Here is a 20,373-nt window from a genome sequence, read left to right on the forward strand (position 1 = left end):
ACAGCTTTCAGTCCACCTGTTTATTTTTGGAAACTAGGCTGATATTGATCTGTCAAAACAGGATCGTTGAACTAGAGTATTTTTACTCCACTCGGTTTCAAAAGAATTTAGGATGACATACAAGGGTGTATCAAATATAACATTTTGGAATAAATTAAAAGTTGGGTGACTTAAAATTGTAGTCTTGTTATTGGAAGGCAATTTTCCAGCACAGGCAGGACTGGCAGCTGTAGAAAACCCAGCCCTTCCTGATCCTACAGGATCCTCGAAGCCCTGGGGATGGCTCACCACCCCCTAAGAGAGACAACCCCTTGGGTTGTTATTAATACCCTTAGCTATTGATTCCCCTGGCATCTAGATGGGTAAGAGGATGAAAAATTCCCAGGTATTTAAGGAAATAGCTGTCTACAAGGACGCCATTAATGGTTTCATCCCCTTTTCTCAGAAATGTGGAATTTGTATGGGTACGTAACATTGTCAGCTCATAATTTATACTGCCTTCCTTCCCTTGCCACTGTTACCTCCAACTTCAGATTTTAAGCGTATTTTTAAAAATGTCTATGAAAATGTTTTGGAAGGTGGGAAAAAATCACTTTTGCTAAATCACTAAATGAAAAGTTAAGAGGATGTGTTAAGCTCACCTCTGCTCCATGCCCTCTTAGTGTCTACGACACATGTGTGTGTGTGTGTGTAGATAGATAGATAGATAGATATGGAGAAAAAAGTTGCTTGCTAGTTTCAAACCTTCCTTATTGAGAGTGATTGACCATTGTTGACTAGGTATTTTCAAAATCCTGATAGTGAGCATAAGAGTTACCTGGGGAGTGTGTAAGTTGCATATTCGAATTTTGGATTCCTTAAAGAGTCTGATTCAGTAAAACCAGGGCCTGACCCAGGAATCTGAATTTTTATTGTTTGTTTGTTTGTTTGTTTGTTTGTTTTTGGTGATTATGATTATGGCCTGTGAAATACTAATGAGTACTCTGCTATCCTGTGACCACCATCGCCATCATCGTCTTTTTTTTTTTTTGCATTTTTTTATCCTACCATTCTTCCTTCAAAATGGAATTTTGAATTCCATTCCATTTGAATTCCAGGTGTGATGCCTATAAGAGGAAAACATGCTAATTAATTTTCAAAATGTTAGACAATATAAGAAAAATCAATTTTCTGCCATTGAGACATAATTATTGTAAAATTTTAATGAATACCTAGCAAGAAATTGTGTGTGTATGTGTGCGCGCGCGTGCGCGTATGATTGCTATCATTTAAAAATACTGTTTTAAGTTTGCAGACCCAATTTGATGGAAGAGAAAGGGATGGAGGTGGATTTCACAAGGTCATTTCTCTTCCAGTAGTAACAACCAGTACCTTATCTTTCTTGGATTTCAGGCCTCTAAGGGCCCTTCATTTACAATGGCAGTTTTCTTTAAAGATTGGGTAGCTATTGATTGTTAATTCAGAAGACATGAGGGAAATTGCTGTACTGTCTCCAAGATTCTTCTCCCTTTTGTTGCACACATCATCCTCCCACCACGGAACTGGTCTCTTACCTCTTCTCCATCTTCTCCACTTGGAAATCCACATCTGCCCTTCATTTTGCTGCCTTTAGCAGGTGGCCTCTGAGAGATCTTCCCGAGCTAGAGCAGGCTCTAAAACCGTATTTCCCAAGGTTCTCCATTTATTCAGTGCTTCATAGTCATTGGGAGGTCTTATCCCACTGAGAATCTCAAGAAAGTGATGATCCCTCAGTCCCTAAAACTTGTACATTTCTCTACCCAAATTTTTACACCTAATTTCAGGATCTCCAAGCAATCTAAGTTAAGGACCCCTCTGGTTAAACCTCCTTAGCAGACTGAGTCCCCTCAAATCCACCAAGGTTCCCTACAGATATGACTCATGAAAATAAGTATTGAGCATCAGTTATCTAGGAGGTACTCTACTGGGGCACTGGAGATACAAAGAGATAGGATCCTTGTCTTAAGGCTGTCAGTATAATGGTAGAGGTACATAGACAAACAGTGGCCACAGAATGTGAGAAGTACCATGATGAAACAATGCAAGCACTCTAATGTTCTTTGAGCACAATTCTCATTTCTTACCTTAAACCCTGAGGTCTCCTCTTGATGTTGTCCATGAATGTCTTCCTCATGACCCTCAAGCTTACTTCTCCAGTCTCATGTGGACATACCTCTTTCTTTTGCCCTGCCCTGGCAATTCATGCTCTTATCACATTAAAGTCTTTATTGGTTCCCAAATGTGCCCTGCTCTGTGGGTCTTATGAGTTATCCCCTCTGCCTGGTGTGCTTCTCTCTTCCATCCTTTACCCTTTGGTCAGGTTGACTTTTTTTTTTTTTTTTAATTTGAGAGTGAGAGAGACAGCAAGAGTGAGGGGAAGGGGAAAGAGAGAAGGAGCAGAAATTCACTGGTGAGCAAGGAGCCCAACATGGGGTCGATTCCAAGACCCTGAGATCATGACCTGAGCTGAAGGCAGACCCTTAACCAACTGAGCCAGCCAGTCGCCTCTGGTCAGGCTGACTTTGATTTGTCCTTTGCCAGTAGACTTTGGATGCTTTCTCCAGGGAACTTCCCCTAATACCCTCAAGTTCAAGTTAGATGCTTCTCTTACCTGTTACCATAGTACTCTGTACTTACCCTTATTTTTGTGTCTATCGTACTATGCTACATTTACCTCCTAACCTGTCTATATTCCTCATCAGACATGATACCCTCAAGGGCAGGGACTAGCATGTTCTTAGTTATAGTGATACTGGCTAATGCATAATAGTTAATAAATTTTTGAATGAACTAATTTACTAATAAATCAACTTAATAAGAAACTCTCAACAGAATTAGTTATAAGACTTCCAAGTATAAGTCAGAATGGAGAACCCTCCTACCTCTTTATTCTCTAAGAAATGCTGTCTATACTTAGAATTTCAACAGTGTCTGACCAAGCCACTCTTTGTCCATGAGGAATCTGACTCTTGGTTACTTGGAACACACAGAAGCAGGAACAGAGCTGTGCCAGTTAATTAAGCGGTGATCCCATGTCATTTACTTAGCACTCTGTAAAATACTTTGGGGAGTAAAAATGTATGAGTTGCTCCTTTCAAGAACCTCATGCAGGGGGCGCTTCGGTGGCTCAGTTGGTTGGGTGACTGCCTTCAGCTTAGGTTATAATCCTGAAGTCCCAGAATCAAGTCCCGCATTAGGCTCCTTGCTCAGCAGGGAGTCTGCTTTTCCCTCTGCCCCTCCCCCCCATGCTCGCTCTCTCTCTCTCTCTCTCTCTCTTTCTCTCTCTCAAATAAATAAATAAATCTTTAAAAAAGAAAAAGAAAAAAAAAAAGAACCTCATGTTGGGAACACAAGAGCTCCCTGTAGAGAATCTTGATAGTATATAACTTACTTCCAAATTGTGAGCTCCCTCTGCCCGTGTTCTTGTTTGCTCTCTCTCCCCTCAAACAAATAAATAAAATTTTTTGAAAAAAGAAAAAAGAGAAAGAGAACTCACTAATATTTTTTTCATTCATTACATTTTGAAATCATAATTTTTTTTTACTTTTTTTTTAATTTTATTTTTTATAAACATATAATATATTTTTTCCCCAGGGGTACAGGTCTGTGAATCACCAGGTTTACACAATTCACAGCACTTACCATAGCACATACCCTCCCCAATGTCCATAATAACCCCCCCCCCCCTCTCCCCACTCCCCTCCCCCCAGCAACCCTCAGTTTGTTTTGTGAGATTAAGAGTCACTTATGGTTTATCTCCCTCCCAATCCCATCTTGCTTCATTTACTCTTCTCCTATGCCCTTAACCCCCATGTTGCATCTCCTCTTCCTCATATCAGGGAGATCATATGATAGTTGTCTTTCTCCGATTGACTTATTTCGCTAAGCATGATACCCTCTAGTTCCATCCATGTCGTCGCAAATGGCAAGATGAAATCATAATATTTTTTAAAGATTTTATTTATTTATTTGATATAGAGAGAGAGATAGCAAGATAGGGGGATACAAGCAGGGGGATGGGGAGGGAGAAGCAGGCTCCCCGCTGAGCAGGGAGCCTGATGCAGGGCTGGATCCCCCAGGACCCTGGGATCATGATCTGAACCAAAGGCAGATGCTTAATGACTGAGCCACCCAAGTACCCCAAAATCATAATATTTTCATGAAATTTGGTAAATTAAAATGTTGAATTCTACCTGTTTTTTCTTTTGAATGCTGCTAGTAGAAAATTTAAAATTATGTATGTGGCTCCCATGACTTCTGTTGGGCAGTACTGGGCTTGAGAATAAATAAGTTACTGATTTTAAAAAAGCACCAATTAGAGATGCCAAAGTGACCCAGAGGTGCATCCTGTGGGGTTGTGACAGAGCAGGGGTGAGAACACAAAGATGCCATCCTGATTTCATAGCCCCGTGGTACTTCCAGTGGTAGTTACCAGACAGTACCTCAGAGCCACGACATTCTAATCCACTGTAGCTCAAATACCACTTGTGAAATGTCCCCACCTACACACTTAGGAAAGGGGGTGGTGCCAGGGTCGGGGAAAGCTGGCAGAGATGTCATCCCTTCCCATACAGGCTGCTAGGGCTGACTTCGTCATTTGGGAGCCGTATAAAAGCAGCGCGCTTTAGACAGATGAAGTTTGGATGTCAGGATTATTCTTCCTGCATGATTTGGACAGGATACTTAACCTCCCTGAGCTTCAGTGTCTCCATTTATAAAATGCTGATGATAATAGTACCTGTAAGTCTGCTCAGGCTGCCGTAACAAAATACCATAGAGTGGTATTTTGGGTGGCATAAGCAACAGGAATTTATTTCTCACAGTCCAGAGGCTGAGAAGTCCAAGGTTGAGATGCTGGCTGGTTCACTTCCCCAGCAAGAACTCTCTTCTTGGCTTGCAGGTGGCTACCTTCTTGCCATGTCATCGTGTGGCAGAGAGAAAGCAAGGTCTTTGGTGTCTCCTCTCTCTCCCTCTCTTTTTTTTTAAGTCATTTTATTTTATTTTTCCTTTCTTTTCTTTTCTTTTTTAATTGATGTATGATGACATACAATGTTACATTAGTTTCATGTGTGTAACATAGTGACTTGACAGTTCTCACCTCTCAACATTATACTGTGCTCACAAGTGTGGCTACCGTATGTCACCACACAATATCATGACAGTACCATTGACTCTGTTCCCTATGCTGTCCCTTTCATTCCCATGACTTATTCATTCCATAACTAGAAGTCTGTCCCTTGCCTTTCCCCTTCCCCCTCTTTTGCCCATTCCTCCACCCTCATACCCCAGCCAGCAACTACCAGTTTGTTCCCTGTAATTATGGGTCTGTTTCTGCTTTTTTGGTTTTTGTTGATTTGTTTTTTAGATTCCGCATGTAAGTGAAATGATACAGTATCTGTCTTTCTCCATGTGACTTATTTCACTTAATATAATACCTTCTAGGCCCATCCATGTTATTGCAAATGGGAAGATTTCATTCTTTTTTTGTGCCTGAGTAATAATATTTCATTGTGTGTGTGTGTGTGTGTGTGTGTGTGTGTGTGTATTCCCCCTGACCCCGTGCCCATATCCTACCCTGCCCATCTTTTTAATTAGATTGTCTGCTTTTTTGGTGTTGGGTTGTATAAGTTCTTCATATGTTTTGGGTATTAACCCTTTATTGGATATATCATTTGCAAACATCTTGCCTCATTTGTTAGGTTGTCTTTTCATTTTATTGCTGGTTTCTTTCCCTGTACAAAAGTTTTTTATGTTAATAGAGTCCCAATAGTTTATTTTCAGTTTTGTTTCTTTTGCCTCGGGAGACATATCTAGCAAAATGCTGCTACAACAAATATCAAAAAAATTACTGCCTGTGCCCTCTTCTAGGATTTTTATGGGTTCAGACCTCACATTTAGGTCATTCACCCACTTTGCATTTATTTTTGTGTGTGGTGAAAGAAAGTGGTCCAATTCCATTCCTTTGCATGTGGCTGTCCAGTTTCCCCAATACCACTTATGGAAGAGACTGTGCTTTCTTCTTTGTATATTCTTGTCTCCTCTGTTATAGATTAATCAACCATATAAGTGCGGGTTTACTTCTGGGCTCTCTATCCTGTGCCAGTATCTGGTCTCTCCTCCTGTGAGGGCACTAATCCCATCATGAGGGCCCCATCCTCATGACCTTATCTAAACTTGACCGCCCTCCAAAGGCCCCACTTTCAAATGCCATTACGTTGTGGGTTAGGGCTTCAATGTAGGAGTTCAGTTCATAACAGTAACTGAATCACAAGACGGTTGTGAGGCTGGAAGGAGCTAATGCACATGAAGAATGTGGCGTGGTGTAAACGGTCCGTTGCTGGTATTGTCGCTGTCACGTCTGCTTTGTGTAGTGGTATATCTTCAGCTCCGGAGTGATGCCTGCCGCATATTTGGTGTTCAATAAATATTTGTTGAATTAATGTAATAATGCATCACCATCACATCAAGCAAGGACTAAATATTCCATCTGCCGAGATTCCAGGGTTACCCAGTAGAATCCTTCTGTCACCCTCAAGGCCTTGTGTCTGAATGTAGGTTTTAGTCCTGGAAGGACGGCCAGGCCTACTGAGAATAGGCCATTCGGATGACTAAATTGACTCATGCTTTGACGTTAATGCCCTCCAAGTTGACTCCACCCTGAGCCCTCTCCTCAGCCAGCCAGCAATGCTCATGGCTCTGTTTCCCTAATCCTTTCCATCTCTCCACTATATCCAACTGCGAGACTCCTTTTCCCCATCCAATTTAATAGTATAAAACCTGCTCTGATTTAGAATCTCTTTTGCAGCTAATCGAACCTTGCAGCTTTCTATTAGCTGTTCGTATTTGCTCTAAGCCCGAGCTGAGGCGTCTGGGATTATTATGTAATAACTTGGGCTCATTTCTGGTCAGTATATACCATCCCTTCTCATTCTGCAAATCCCCTTGGGGTCCTCTTTCTGTTTGCAAGGGGTGAGAGAAGTGGTTGGAAGGGCTGTGGCTGGGGGGTTGGGGATGGGAAGAGTGTTTGTTATGAGTTATTATCCCACACTTACCAGTATTAAACTGGATTTGACAACCCATAGCCTAGGATTTAAATGATCTAAATCCTCTTCATTTGGCAGCCTGGGCTCCCTTACTATTTATTGTGCTACCCAATTTATTATCATCGGCACACTCAGAGGCTTTGGTGTGTGGTGCTTTCACAGACAAGTGATTTATACAAATAATTAAAAAGATGAGAGTTCCCAGCAATGAGATCCAAAGCTGCTCCCCCTCTCCCTTGCCTCTCTCTGGTTCGGTTCACCTCTCACACGTGAGACCCTTGGCTCTCTTACTTCCTCTCCTTGGAAGTACATCCTCAGCTTCCTTCAGGACCTGGGAAGGAAAGACAGGGAGCAGGGAGGGTAGTGAGAGCCGTGATCTGATTCCAGTAATCAGTATCGGGTCTCTAAATGGGAGGTACTGTGCAAACCCTCTCCATGTATTGTAGGATTTCCATTGTCAAACCAGCCCTTTGAGGTAGGAATTGATTTTCATCCCATGTGTCAGCTGAGTAAGTAGACATGTTGCATCTCAGTCTCACTAGAACAGGCAGAGAGTGGGAGAAAGAAGGATTGGAGGCCAGGAGGAGGGGGTAGGTTATGGCCACGGGATCAGGGGGAATACTGACACCAACAGGATAGCAAGTAAGCACATGAACTTTGAAGTCAAGCAACTCTGGGAGTGAGAATTCCAGCTCTTTCACCTATTAGTTGTGGAACTCTGAGCAGGTACCCATTCTGTGCCTCAGTTTATTCATCTGTAAGATGGGGCTGGTAGAGTACCGACATAGGTAATTTGGAGAGCAAATGAGATATCACACTCAGAGCACTTAACACATTTCTCCATCTGTTAAAAGGGGGATAATAATAGTACCTAATTAATTTACCTTCCCAACAGCCCTGTGAGGTTGTATAAATAAAGCACTTATGTATATGTATAAATAAAGCACTTAAAACAGTGCCTGGAAATGTTTATGGACGTTAGCTGTTGTTACCACTTCTCCTACCGCTTTACTGCTATTCCCACCATCACCACTACTATTACTACTATTGTTGTTGTCATGATTCAAACGAAATCCGATACAGAAGATCAGTACTATCCAACCAGTATGTTGCAAAGACCTCGAGGTAGGCCTCTGGCAAGCAGAATTCCGCCATGATAGTAATTATCGCTTATATTACTATGAGACCAAGGGTGTTTGCGTGTGTGTGTGTGTGTATTCCTGCTTTACTTTCCCTGCCCTAGATCTACAGCTTCCCTTCTCAACCTGGATGCCAACTCCAGGCTTGACCAACAGAGGTTTGCTCTAAAGCTCTAGCCCAAGCTTAGAAAGAACAGTCTTCATTCAAGGACTCTGTATCCTATCATCTTGTCTCTCTGGTCTTAAGCCTTTGTGTGTATTCTTTATTAGACCATATGTTTCTTGCTGAAAACCAAGTGTTGATGGATGGGCTCTAGAGAAGTTATTCCTTTATTTAAAATACAGGACAAAAGTGGCTCTGCTGGGAGCATCTGCTGCTTTGAAACTAGGTAGCTGTCCCCTTCTCCAGTTTCATATCTTGCAAAAATATTTGTTGGCATTGACCTCAAGTAAACTTTAGCAATCCTCTAAATGCTATTATAACTTTTTGTACCACCCAGCCCCGTGCTTTGGAAATAGAATAAATTTTATCCTGTGTTGCCATGTAATTTATACTGAATGTGCTACATGCTACTTGTCTATAGTTTATGGATTATGAAACAGCAGCCCCACTGATGTACATTTGTAAAGGTAGCAGTGCCGAGGGTTCACAGTGGCCTGGAAGTCCAAATAGGACCCAGATTTTCTCCCATATCCTATACATAGAGCCAAGGGTAATGCAGAATAATCCAAAGTGATTTTTATGGTATGTGTATATCAGTAATTTATAGGCATTGGACAGTGCTTTCAACACAACTTGGCTTTGTGGAAGCAGTGAGAGCAGAAAATGGGCTTTAGAGACCATTTTCGTTGGTTAACTGTGTGGTCGTGAGTAAGCGCTGTACCTTTTTAAGCCTCGATCAAGTTCCTGAGCTGTGTGTGTAGGAGTAGAACCAATCTTACGGTACTGCTTGAGGATGAAATGAAAGGACAGATTTAGACTTTGTAGCCCCATCCCTGACGCAAAGTACTCGAAGAAGTGTTAGCTGTTGTACTTCCTCTTTTATTGGTTTTCGTATTTCTGAACTTCTTTGTTTTTTTTAAAGATTTTATTATTTATTTATTTGAGAAAAAAAAGAGATCACAAGCCTGGGGGTGCAGGAGGCAGTGTGAGGATGGAGAGGGAGAAGCAGAACCCCTCCAGCAGGGAGCCCCACGCCAGGACTCTGAGATCATGACCTGAGCCGAAGGCAGCCGCCTAACCAACTGAGCCACACAGGCATCCCCTGAACTTACATTTAGTAAATTTTACGGATGTTATCTTTACTGGTAATTATAGCCTGATGGTGGTTGTGGTGTTAGGATGCTGTTACTGTGCCAAGGTAATGATCATCACTTATTATTCTTGTTTCAGGGAAGCTTTTCTCTTTCCCCTTATGTTTCTACAAGGTTGCTCTTCGTTCCTCATTGCAAGGCCTTGAGTTGCTGCGGAAATGCCTAATCCCCCTTCTTTCTATTTCTGTTCGTCCTCCCTGTCAGCTGTCACTCTGCACTTCCTCTGCAGAGGAGCGGGAGTTTCTGTGAGTTGGGAGCTGAGAGCCCGAGGCATCCCACAGAATATCGTCGCTTAGCTTAGCGCTGCTGTGGCATTTGTGTTAAGCAGGACTTTGCAAACCTTTTCATGAGTGTATGTTTGTTAAAACTCATTTTTCTCTTGTGGTCAAGAGACTTTATTGAAATTCTGATTCTCCTACTGAGCCCTGCGCTGCCGACTGGCTTACCTCTGACCTTTCCCTGTCACTGAGAAGCAGAATTAATGAATGATGATTTCAGCTGCCTCCTTCTCTCCCCACGTAATGAATGAGTCAGCATCAGGGACCCTTTCAGGAGGCCTGAGTCATAAATATCCCTGCGATCCATCAGAAATCTCCACAAAAGGTTGTTTTTAAACAGTAAATGAGGAAAAAGTCCTTGGACCTTATTTTAATCATCACATCAGTGGGATATATTTATGGTCCTAACTTCGGGGGGAGAAAAGGAAGCTATAGCCAACGATATGGACAGATGAGTTGGAACCCATTGTGAGATGATAAACTTCTCATGGAGGAACGAAAGACAAAAAAAATCTCAATGAACATACCCAGTCTGCCCCCCACGTCTTTGTCCCTCAAGTCCCATTTCTTCCTCTGTCCTTCTAACCTTTATTAAAGACTCAACAGATGCAGGCCTGGTGCTAGCTCCTTTATTTGCATTATCTCACTGAATCCTCCCCACTAAGCTATAAAACAGGCAAGATTTTCTTCACTGTTTACCGAGGAGGAAATTGGGACTAAGAGTGACTGACACTCCCAAGATCTTACAGTTAATATGTGGCAGAACTGTGCTTTGACCCCAGATCCATCTGACTTCAAAGCCCGAGCTCTTAATTACGCGGTTATCCTCTCTGGGAGGCCAGGGAAAATGAAGAGGGAGAGGAGAATATTCAGAAATGCGAGTTGACCTTCTCTCTGCTATCTAAGATGCTAATTATTTAGCAACAGATATAGTACGGTATAAAGTCTCTGGCAAAATAATTTTATTTTTCTGCCAAGTGCTATAAAAAGAGAGTCCCTAAACAGATACCCATAAGACCCTGCAAAGTCCCAGCAGCAGACTGTGTTCCTGGGGAGGCACGGAACATCAAGAACCCAGCCATGCTAAGGGTTTTGCCGACGTTTACAGTGCCCGTAATTGTGACGGTTATGTTTTCCCTTCATCCATTCTAGCGAACTCGGAGCGCAGTCTGCCATCAGGGATGCCTTTCTGATATGTATGATATTTTATTTATGAGAAGATTAGCAAAATATGATTGTTGGATTCGCTAATAAAGAGGCAATTGGAAAAGGAGCCAGCTGGCATGCCACATGTAGCTCCAGCAGGAAGACATATCTAATCTGTGTTTTTCTCTCCAAACTCACACCTTGGAGGCGCCTAGAGCTTTCCTCCCTCCCGCTTTCCACTAAGTGCCTCAAAGACCTCATCAGTTTCTTCTGAAAATGCAGGGACTCTCTCCGCCTACCTTTCCTGATCAGACTCCCCACGACTCTTCAGGATGTTCTTTCTATGATGAAAGTGAATCTTGTGCCCATGTTGGAGATGACTTGGTCCACTTGGGAAGGGGAGGAGAGCAGTGCTATCCAACTGGCTCTGGGGTCCAACAGACCCACAGGGATCGGTTGACTCTGAGATACGGGGTGTGGGAAGAACATGATCTCTGAACCCCATTCTGTGCCTTGGTGAAAATAGACAAACACATTTCACTTCTCACTGCCTAATAAGAAGTAATTCTTGTTACTAACCATGGAAGAAGAGTCTCAATTTAAAATATTCCATGTATGGTATGCGAGTCATGCAGTAGGACAGATAATGCTGGAGGTCAAACTTTTATTTCCTTCCTAATTTTGATCTCCAAGAGATAACAGTCACTAAATCAACGTTTCTGTCTTCGATCTTTGTTTTCCTTTTGCTGGGAGTCATTGCATTTTTTTAAGTGGGTTATTTTGTAATAGTTAAAATTATAAATACTCGGGGCACCTGGGTGGCTCAGTGGGTTAAAGCCTCTGCCTTGGGCTCAGGTCATAATCCCAGGGTGGGGCTCTCTGCTCATCAGGGAGGCTCCTTCCCCCTCTCTCTCTGCCTCCCTCTCTGCCTACTTGTGATCTCTGTCAAATAAAAAAATAAAATCCTAAAAAAAAAATAAAATAAAATTAAAATAAAATGAAATTATAAATACCCATTACAGAAAACTGAGCAATTTCTCTCAACGAGGCAAAAGCAAAATTTAAAGCTTTAGAATCTTGCACTCTGAACTCACACACTTCCTTCCTGTCCTTTTTCTTTTTAATGGGTATGTTTACCATAGTTGAGGGATCCACACTCTTTACAATAGAAGGAAGTGTCTCTGAGCTAATATACTGAGAGCTTGTTCTAGCCGCTATTTTCTCTGGAGTGAAATTTAGTATACAGTTAGTGAATCTTGTATTTCCTCAAAGGTACTTTAGAAAATGAGTTCCAAAAGGACCCCTTTGTAGAACCACCTCACAACTGGAGTATGCTGGTTCTCTAGGACGAAACCTAACCCCCAGTCTTTTGGCACTTACTCTTGAAACATCTCCTTGAACCAGAGCCATAGTGTTAGAGTTAGAAGGGCATGTAAGTCATTTCGTTCACACATCTATTTAGCCACAAAATATGCTTTTCTTTTTGGAATCTGTATTTTATATAGCTGTCCAGGCATCCTACAGATTGCCCAGGATTTATGAACATAATGGACTTTGGGTAATTTACATAACAAAGGTAGACTAACTACCTTTCTACAAACTACTAACTTCATAGTTTTCTTTTTTTTTTAAGATTTTATTTATTGATTTGACAGAGAGAGATCACAAGTAGACAGAGAGGCAGGCAGAGAGAGAGAGAGAGAGAGAAGGGGAAGCAGGCTCCCTGCCGAGCAGAGAGCCCGATGCGGGACTCGATTCCAGGACCCTGAGATCATGACCTGAGCCGAAGGCAGCGGCTTAACCCACTGAGCCACACAGGCGCCCACTTCATAGTTTTCTTAAGTGAGATTCCAGGAATCTGAGTCTGATTCAGAACCTTGTAGTTGATAAGACACTGACTAAAGGACCACACTGTCCAGATTTGAAGCTTGCCTCCACTACTGAGTGGCTTTAGGATGTGACCTAGCTTTCCTCAGCCTCAGTTTCTTTCTATGTTAATTAAACTAATATTACTAACTTGTAGTTGTGTTGTGATGATCTGGCGAGTTCATGTATATATGGTGCTTGAAAGAGTATCTAACATACTGATGAGTAAATATTAGTTGTTGGCACTGTTCCCAGTAATCAAGGGTGTCTGTGTTTATACTCGGCCATACCCTCTTCCAAGGGATCCCCCAAAATAACTCTCTTGAACTCTGAACTTTCTGGAGGCAAAAATTCCCGTGCTTAGTTCTGTCCCCTTCTGTACCAGGGACACCACCTGGTTTGGCATAGGTGCTTCCTAGTTGGCTCAAATTGGCTAAAATCCCAGTTTTCTCAGGTTATTTGATGCCTAGGTATGACTTGACTCCAGACCATGTGGGGTGGGTGTGAAATGGTGGAGAAGGAAGCCTCATTGGGTGGTACTGCTCTTCGCCCACCACCGGCCCCCCAACACCAATTCTTCTCTTTAAATCCCAATTGTCTCAAAATCAAGGAGAGACCGTGGAACCAATAGCTGTTGGTGAGATTGATTTCTCATTTTATACGATTCCCTCTTCCTCTGTTGCAGCAGCCTGTTGATGTTTCACAGGGGAGACCTCGGTGCCTCAGAGTTACCCATTCATAGTTTCCTTGTCCTCATCTGCATTCCCTCCAAGTGCTGTGTAGGCACAAGGGGGTGAGTGGGGAAGACACAGGCCCCGCCCCTTTAGGGTCTGCTGGGGAAGCGGTACAGTAGATGTTAAGTACTAGTGGGACTGGTTCTTGGGCAGGAAGTTCAGAGTATCTTGGGAGAGTCCCCTAACCATTCTGAATGGTAAGGAAGTTCAGGTATTTAGCTTTGGTAGAAAGCTAGACTCTCCTTAATAAAGAATAGAGTAGGGAAGGTATTATGCATTCCCTTGTTCTACGTGCTTTTGTATTTTTTGTTCTGAGAAGAGAGTAGTAGATTAAAAATCAGGTTATTTCCTGTAACTCGGTATCTTGTGGTCAACTTGTACCACCTTCAACATATGGAGGAATTAAGATAATTTCCTCTCAAGACAGGCTTTCTAACATTGAGATGCACATATGCACATCCAAGATTCCAGACACTTCCATCCGTTTCCCTGTGACTGGTTATTTCTCCCTCTGAAATATCTTTTTTTTTTTTTCTTTCTGAGAGTGTAGTGGAAGAAAGATAGGGTTTCTTCATGCTGTGTTTTTCTTTCTATTTTCCTGATAAAACTGTATCACTGCAGAGGAACTCAAATCCAATCTTCAGTATATTTAGCATGAAAGCAATAAAAAGCATTAATTCACTCCAGAAAGAGCGAAATACAGTTGGGTACTCAAAGGAAGAATCACCATGGAAACTGTTTTCTTGAGATTCTGTCCTCTCCAGGCTCCAGGCACGACTAAGTGAAGAAAGGAAGGCAAAGGGAAGAGAGGAAATACACTGCCCTTTCTGTTGTCACTAAAATGCTGTGGAGGAATTGCCATGAATTATTGATTGCATGAGTAGAAGTATATATGAATTAGAATTATTAAACTGTTGTCTTTTCAGTGAGTGTGTAAGAGCGCACAGAGAACATGTTCCTCACTGTTCTCCATTCCTTGCTGTCAGATCCAACTGAGCAATCAAAGAGCTATCCCAAGGTCAAAAGTTGGCAGAGAAGCGCAAGGAATTATGATGATTAAAGAATTCTGGGAGCCGGAAGTAAAATACAACGATTTTGCATACAACTCCCATATACACTTGCCTTTGTGTACCATGTCAGGATGGTTATGGTTTCAGAATTTTTTCAAAGATATTAAATATGTAAAGATCAGAGGCCAGCTCATGCCTTTGGGACCGTGGTAATGGGGTGTGATGGAATTTCCCAAAGGATTTCTTTTGGATTAAATTCATTCTGTGTTGATGTGTGCACGTGTATGCGTCTCATAATATGCCCACTTTTCTTGCCTTCTCTATTTTTATCAGTCCATGGGTTTTCTTCCCCGAAACTATATATCTCTGTTTAATAACTCTGGTAAGAACTGCCATGTGTTAAGTGTTTCCTATGAGTCAGTCACTGGGCTGAATCTTTTGCCTGACACTATTGAGAGCATGGACTTTTATTTGGGTAGGATTGTTCTTATTTGGCAAAATGACTAATTCAGTGAGTGTTCACTAATAAAATCATTATGTTCTTATGTAATTCTCACAACAACCCTGATGAGAAAGTCCCCATTATATAGATGAGGAAATAGAGATTTTGTGACGACAGCTGCATCTACTCAATCACAGAGCCAGTGAGTTTCAAAACCTGGATTTGAAACCATGCATGACTCCTAAGTCCATGGTTTTAGCAGCAACATTAAGATTTCATCCTTGAGGACACAGACAACCTACCTTTTTAATCTCTATACGAGGTAATAACCACTGAGGGTCTGAGCACATACATAGGCCCTCAGTATATTCAGAACAAGTACATATTTAGAACCCTGAATACCATTATATCAGGTACTATACTAAATACAAAAATTGGAAATAAGATAAAGTCTCTTCCTATAGTTGCATGCCATCTTCAGGAAATGTTGTCATGTATGAATAACCAGACAAAGTAGTCAAAGGTTCAGATATGAGGGAGATTACTGAGATTCATGAGGAAGATTCATTCTGGTCTTTCCAGAATGAGAGGAGCTGCCAAAAGGTCAAAAGAAAGGAAGAGAAATGAACAATTTGGGTAAGACAGAGTGATTTTAAGCATAGAGGTGGGAGTGAGTGACAAGAGTTTGGGGACCTGCGTGATGGTCAGGGCCTGTGTTTTAGTGAAGGAAGTTTGAACAAGGAAGTTGACAAGTAGGCCACGAGTGAAGAACCTTGAACTCTGGAGCGAAGAGGTCCGCATATTATCCTGTCAACGCAGTGAGCTTTCAAGGGCTCTGTTTGTTTATACTAAAGTATTAATTCCTTAGAGTAGAGCATTGATTACTCATGTTCAGCTCGAAGATCTTTACATTCTGATACACCCACATCACCATGACCAAGGATCAAGGTATAGGACACTTTGGGGACTCCATGCCCCCTCTGACTGAACTCCTCCCCATCCCCGAGTTATCACTGTCTGACTTGTCTGTGAGTGTTCAAGGAAAGTAATAAAAAAGCAAATGGCATGGTGGAGGTTTAAAGACCAGATTAATGACTGTCTAGGATATAGCATGGACCATGAAGGTGAGAGATGTTAAAGCCAAGAGGGTATTATGAGGTTCACAATCCCTCCTTCCCTCTATTCATTCCGTTCAGTGTGTGTTGGACACCTACTGTGTACCATACCCTTACTTTGGGGCTCACTGTAACCAACACACTCCCTCAGTGAGAAGACCAACAAACTGAGACACGGTTACTTTCCCTCAGAGCAAGTACTAAAATAGGAGGAAGCCCAGGCTGCACTTCAGATGGGCACCTAACCTGGAGTAGGGAAGTCAAAGAGGGCTTCCTGGAGGAACAGATGCCCAGCCTGAGGCTTGAGGACAAAAGGAGGTGAGCCAGACCAGGGCGGAGATTGAGAGGGAAAATGGTCCAAGGGAAGAAGGAGCATGCACAAGCGAACAAAGAAGACAGGTGGCCATGTGCAGGTAGAGGCTTGAGCAAGAGAAGAATGGTCGCATACAAGGGGCTTTTCAAGTGAGAGAAGTAGCCAGACCTAGTAAATGATCCTCTGTCACACCAGGTCTTCTCAACACCAGCATGTCATCCTGGTCACCTGATTGCGCAACAGTCAGTATCTATCTTTGGGAACATTTCAGATGATTAGTGTGGCCCGCCTTGTCATTGTTGCTTTTATTGTAAGTAGCCCACCAAGTTGTCCATCATTTCTCTCTGAAGTTGAGCCAGAAAAACCAGTCAGGCAATGAGACTTCCAGCATTTTTACCTCCTTCTTTAAGATGAAGTGACTTAGGTTTTTTACATTCTTTATCTCCTTTTTTCTGGAGCGGTCTAGGGCATGCTGACTTGCCAGGCCACCCCTCTGCTCTGACTCGTCCAGCAGGCTTCCTTGCACAGCCTTGAGCACGCTACCAGGCGTGCACCCCCCTTTCCCTCTTGTCTAGGAACAAGTGACACAGCAGGCAGAACGTGGCCTTTGTAGCCCTCCAGACCTGACTGAAGACTTAGTCCTGTTACTGGCTCTCCTTGTGACTGTGATAAGTTCATGTTTCCGAGCTTCAGCTTCCCTGTCTGGAAATAGTAATACCCACTGTGTAGGGTGTGAGTGATGAAAATGTAGTGCAGCTAATCCCCTAGGGCACTGTCTAACACATAGTAGATCTTCCAAAAATGTTATGCAGACCAGTAATGCAAAATGGGTCAGAGTACAGGTAGACTGCCTATGCTCCAGGCATCTGCCAAAGGCTGCTGGGTTACTCTGGGCAAGTCACATAAGCTCCCCATGCCTCAGTACTCTTATCTGTAAAATGGGGATGATAATGACATCTACTTCATGGTTTTATTGTGAGGGTTAAATGAGCTAATGCATAGAAAGTGCTTCATATACTGTCCAGTGTGTGTGCATGTGTGTGTATGTCTCTCCCTGTTATATTCCCCCGTTAGTAGTGTTGATGTTAGTTTTAGTAATTATTTTTGTATAGTACTTGGTCATATGTTTGCCTACCTTGTAGAGTGGTTGCCAAGAGCAGCTAATGAAGAGGTACGGTGGCTCAGTGCCAGGCACAGTGGGTCCCCGATAATGTTTGTTGAATGAATGAGAGCAAAATGCTTCTCTCTGAATGTTTTCTATAAATGTTTCATCTTAATGATCAGTGGGAGCCTCCTCATGAAAGGAAGAGCCAAAGGGGTTCACAGGGTGGCAGCCTGGGCTCGGGCCTGGTAGATTCTGATTATGTCAAACAAAATACATTCAGATCAGTCTGTTTGGCGCCATTGAAATTGTGCCAATGAGCAGCAAATTGTGATTTCATGTTGGGGGAGTGCCAGAATCCAGATTTACAAATCAAAGCAAACCTACCTGTTTCTAGTACCCTCTCTCCCCTCAATGGGTGTTGCTTACGTCTGAAAGAGCTTCTGGATATTTCACAAAATCAGGCCCCAGATGTTTGAAAGACTTTTGCAGACAAGGTAATCAATCCATTTGGTGGCCAGATGCTGTCTGAACATTTTCCTGCTACAGCACTGTGAGTTTCTAAATTCATTAGAAACATAAATTAATTAAATCTAATCAACAGTGGGTGATGCAGAAGATTAAACAGTGAAAAACAAATACATTTCCAACTGGGTCATAACAGATGCAGAGAAAAACACTCCACTTTGGAGGTGAAAGTCAAGTTAACCCTTTGTATAATATTCTCAGAAAAACCTTGGCCACACCTGAGACCCCAATGGAGCCTCTGGTTCTTCCCACCTAAGTCTGCCCTAGTGGGTTCAGTGACTTCTCAAGAAATAAACTGTGTATTTCTCTGAATGAGAAGGGTTCTAGAGTGGTCTTATGTGGTTAGGCATTCATAGGGGAAAAATCTCCACCATGCTTTTATCATGAAGGGGATCTGGAAGTTCTGCAAGTCACATGCACTATGCATGTAGCAGTAGTTCCCAGGAGCATAGCGTAGTCAGATAAATTTTTAAAACAGAGGGAAGCTTCCTTCTTCATTCCATGCTAGAGTAAGTTACCTGAGTTCAGCATTCTTGTTTATCAGTGCTGAATCCCCAACACCGAGAAGAGTTTCTGGCACATAGTAGGTGTTCAATGAATGTCTGTTAAATGAATGGATTATGAATGAACTTGTTTCCTATAGATTTCTGACTTATTGATTTGCCCAGATGCGTCCCCAAGATGTGAGATAAAGCGTGAGCTATTTCCCAAAAGTATTTTGACATTTTTCACCCATGGATCAGAATCTTGAGGGACTGATAACCCATAGGATATATTTTAGAAAATTTGGCTCTAAAGCATTATTGTATAGCACCCCTAACCTTTGTCCCATATCTTTTACCCTCAGTCTAAATGGAACTGGAGAAGACTCGGGGTGAGTAAAATTGTGAATTTATGGGGCCAACTTTTGGGTGGGAGGCTGTTCTTTAAGGATGTGCTCAGCTCCATGGAGAGGCCAGTCTTTAGCTGTGGAATTGATTCATCCACACTCTGTTTTGCCAGTGTAGACAAATGGCCTCAGGCTCTATGGAGAAAGGGGTTGCTTCTTTATCTGTAGCCTCATGGAGGTATCCATTTCCAGAGGAAGTCCGCAAGCACCCGAGACCAGCAACGGCTAACTCAGATGCCTACAGGAGCCAAGTAACATCAAAAATGAAGGCAGAGCGACAGAGAACAACCTTAGGAGGACAAAGGGGAGCTGACAGTTGGCCTCAAGGTTGGGGAATGGTAGGGAATGGTGGGAGATGAGGTCAGTTCAAGACCTTGCCCCCTTCTAAAAGGAGGCAGCTGCTTCCCAGCCCACGCCAGGAGTGGCTGTGTGGGGATGCTAGTCCAGTGGGACCAATCTATTGATTTCTAAAGAAATTGAGAATCTGCATTGTTCATACACAACTTCCTAATTTCTAAATGTAAGCATCTTGTTCCACAAATGGGAGATCATCGTGTGGACTAATATTGTGGTGTCGCAAGAAAACAACCCCACTGTCTAGATACGACTGTACACAGCCATTGGTGTTCTCTGGACTCTTTGGCCCTGTGATGCCGAGTGTGGGGCCTTGCTCTGCTTCTCTGGGATCCAAGGTGGCGATCCACATGGAGCAATAACACATGATCCTAGTTATCGATCTAGATGCCTATGGCATCCTAAGCCTCGTGCTCAGTGCTGTACCTTCCGTAGTTAGTGTTTATAACATGCTATCAGAATGGCGCCTGCATCATTTGACTTTACAGATAATGAAACTGAGATTCAGAGATTTCAGCTAACTTGTCCAAAGGCACATCTGTCATAAATGGCAAAGCTGAATGGGGTCTCTCTGACATCAAAAGGGATGTTGGCCACCACCCATTATATTACTTTGGGTAAAGCATTATTCTAATTCTTATTTAGTGTTTGTGTGTGTCCATGCTGAGTGCCTTCCAGAAACTGACTCATTTCAGCCTCTGTATAATACCACCCCCAACGCACAGATTAAGTAAACGGTGGGGAAGAAAGGAAGTTAAGAATTCTGCCCAGCGATGCTGGCATTGAAAGCAGGGCTGGGAGACTGCTGTTGACTCACAGAATGGCTTCTCAAAACCACGCCCAGGATTAGGCACAGAGAAGGTGCTCAGCGAATAGTTTTCCATTGACAGCAAGCCTCATTTTCAGCTGCGTGCACCGGGGATCCTGAGCCTAAGGCTGTGGCTGGTGCCTCTGGGTAGCCGGCTCTTTGAGACCTCTTATTCCGTGTGACTCCCCGGCACCCATCACTCAAGCAGCCTTCACTCTGTCACTCTGCTAACTGCAGGCACGCCGAGCGAAGAGAGACAGGTCCTGGAAGCTGG

The 20,373-nt window shown here is 42.8% G+C and overlaps 1 protein-coding gene across 10 annotated transcripts in view; it reads left to right on the plus strand.

Moving 5' to 3' along the window:
- The window catches only part of PPP2R2B (protein phosphatase 2 regulatory subunit Bbeta), a 455,910-nt gene that overhangs the window by 302,046 nt on the left and 133,491 nt on the right, over positions 1-20,373 (plus strand). Inside the window, exons 1-2 of one of the 10 annotated variants that reach the window (XM_032850763.1) lie at positions 18,896-18,922; positions 19,130-19,264. The exons of 8 other annotated variants lie outside the window; for them this stretch is intronic. In XM_032850763.1, coding sequence (XP_032706654.1) covers positions 18,901-18,922; positions 19,130-19,264 — 157 coding nt within the window. In that variant the 5' untranslated portion in view covers positions 18,896-18,900. Of the gene's footprint in view, positions 1-18,895; positions 18,923-19,129; positions 19,265-20,373 lie in introns of those variants that run through there. One more of the 10 variants, XM_032850787.1, reaches the window with a different exon arrangement.

The sequence above is a fragment of the Lontra canadensis genome, unplaced genomic scaffold (assembly GCF_010015895.1).
Source record: "Lontra canadensis isolate GAN:19392208 unplaced genomic scaffold, GSC_riverotter_1.0 scaffold4, whole genome shotgun sequence".
NCBI classification, from domain to species: Eukaryota; Metazoa; Chordata; class Mammalia; order Carnivora; family Mustelidae; genus Lontra; species Lontra canadensis.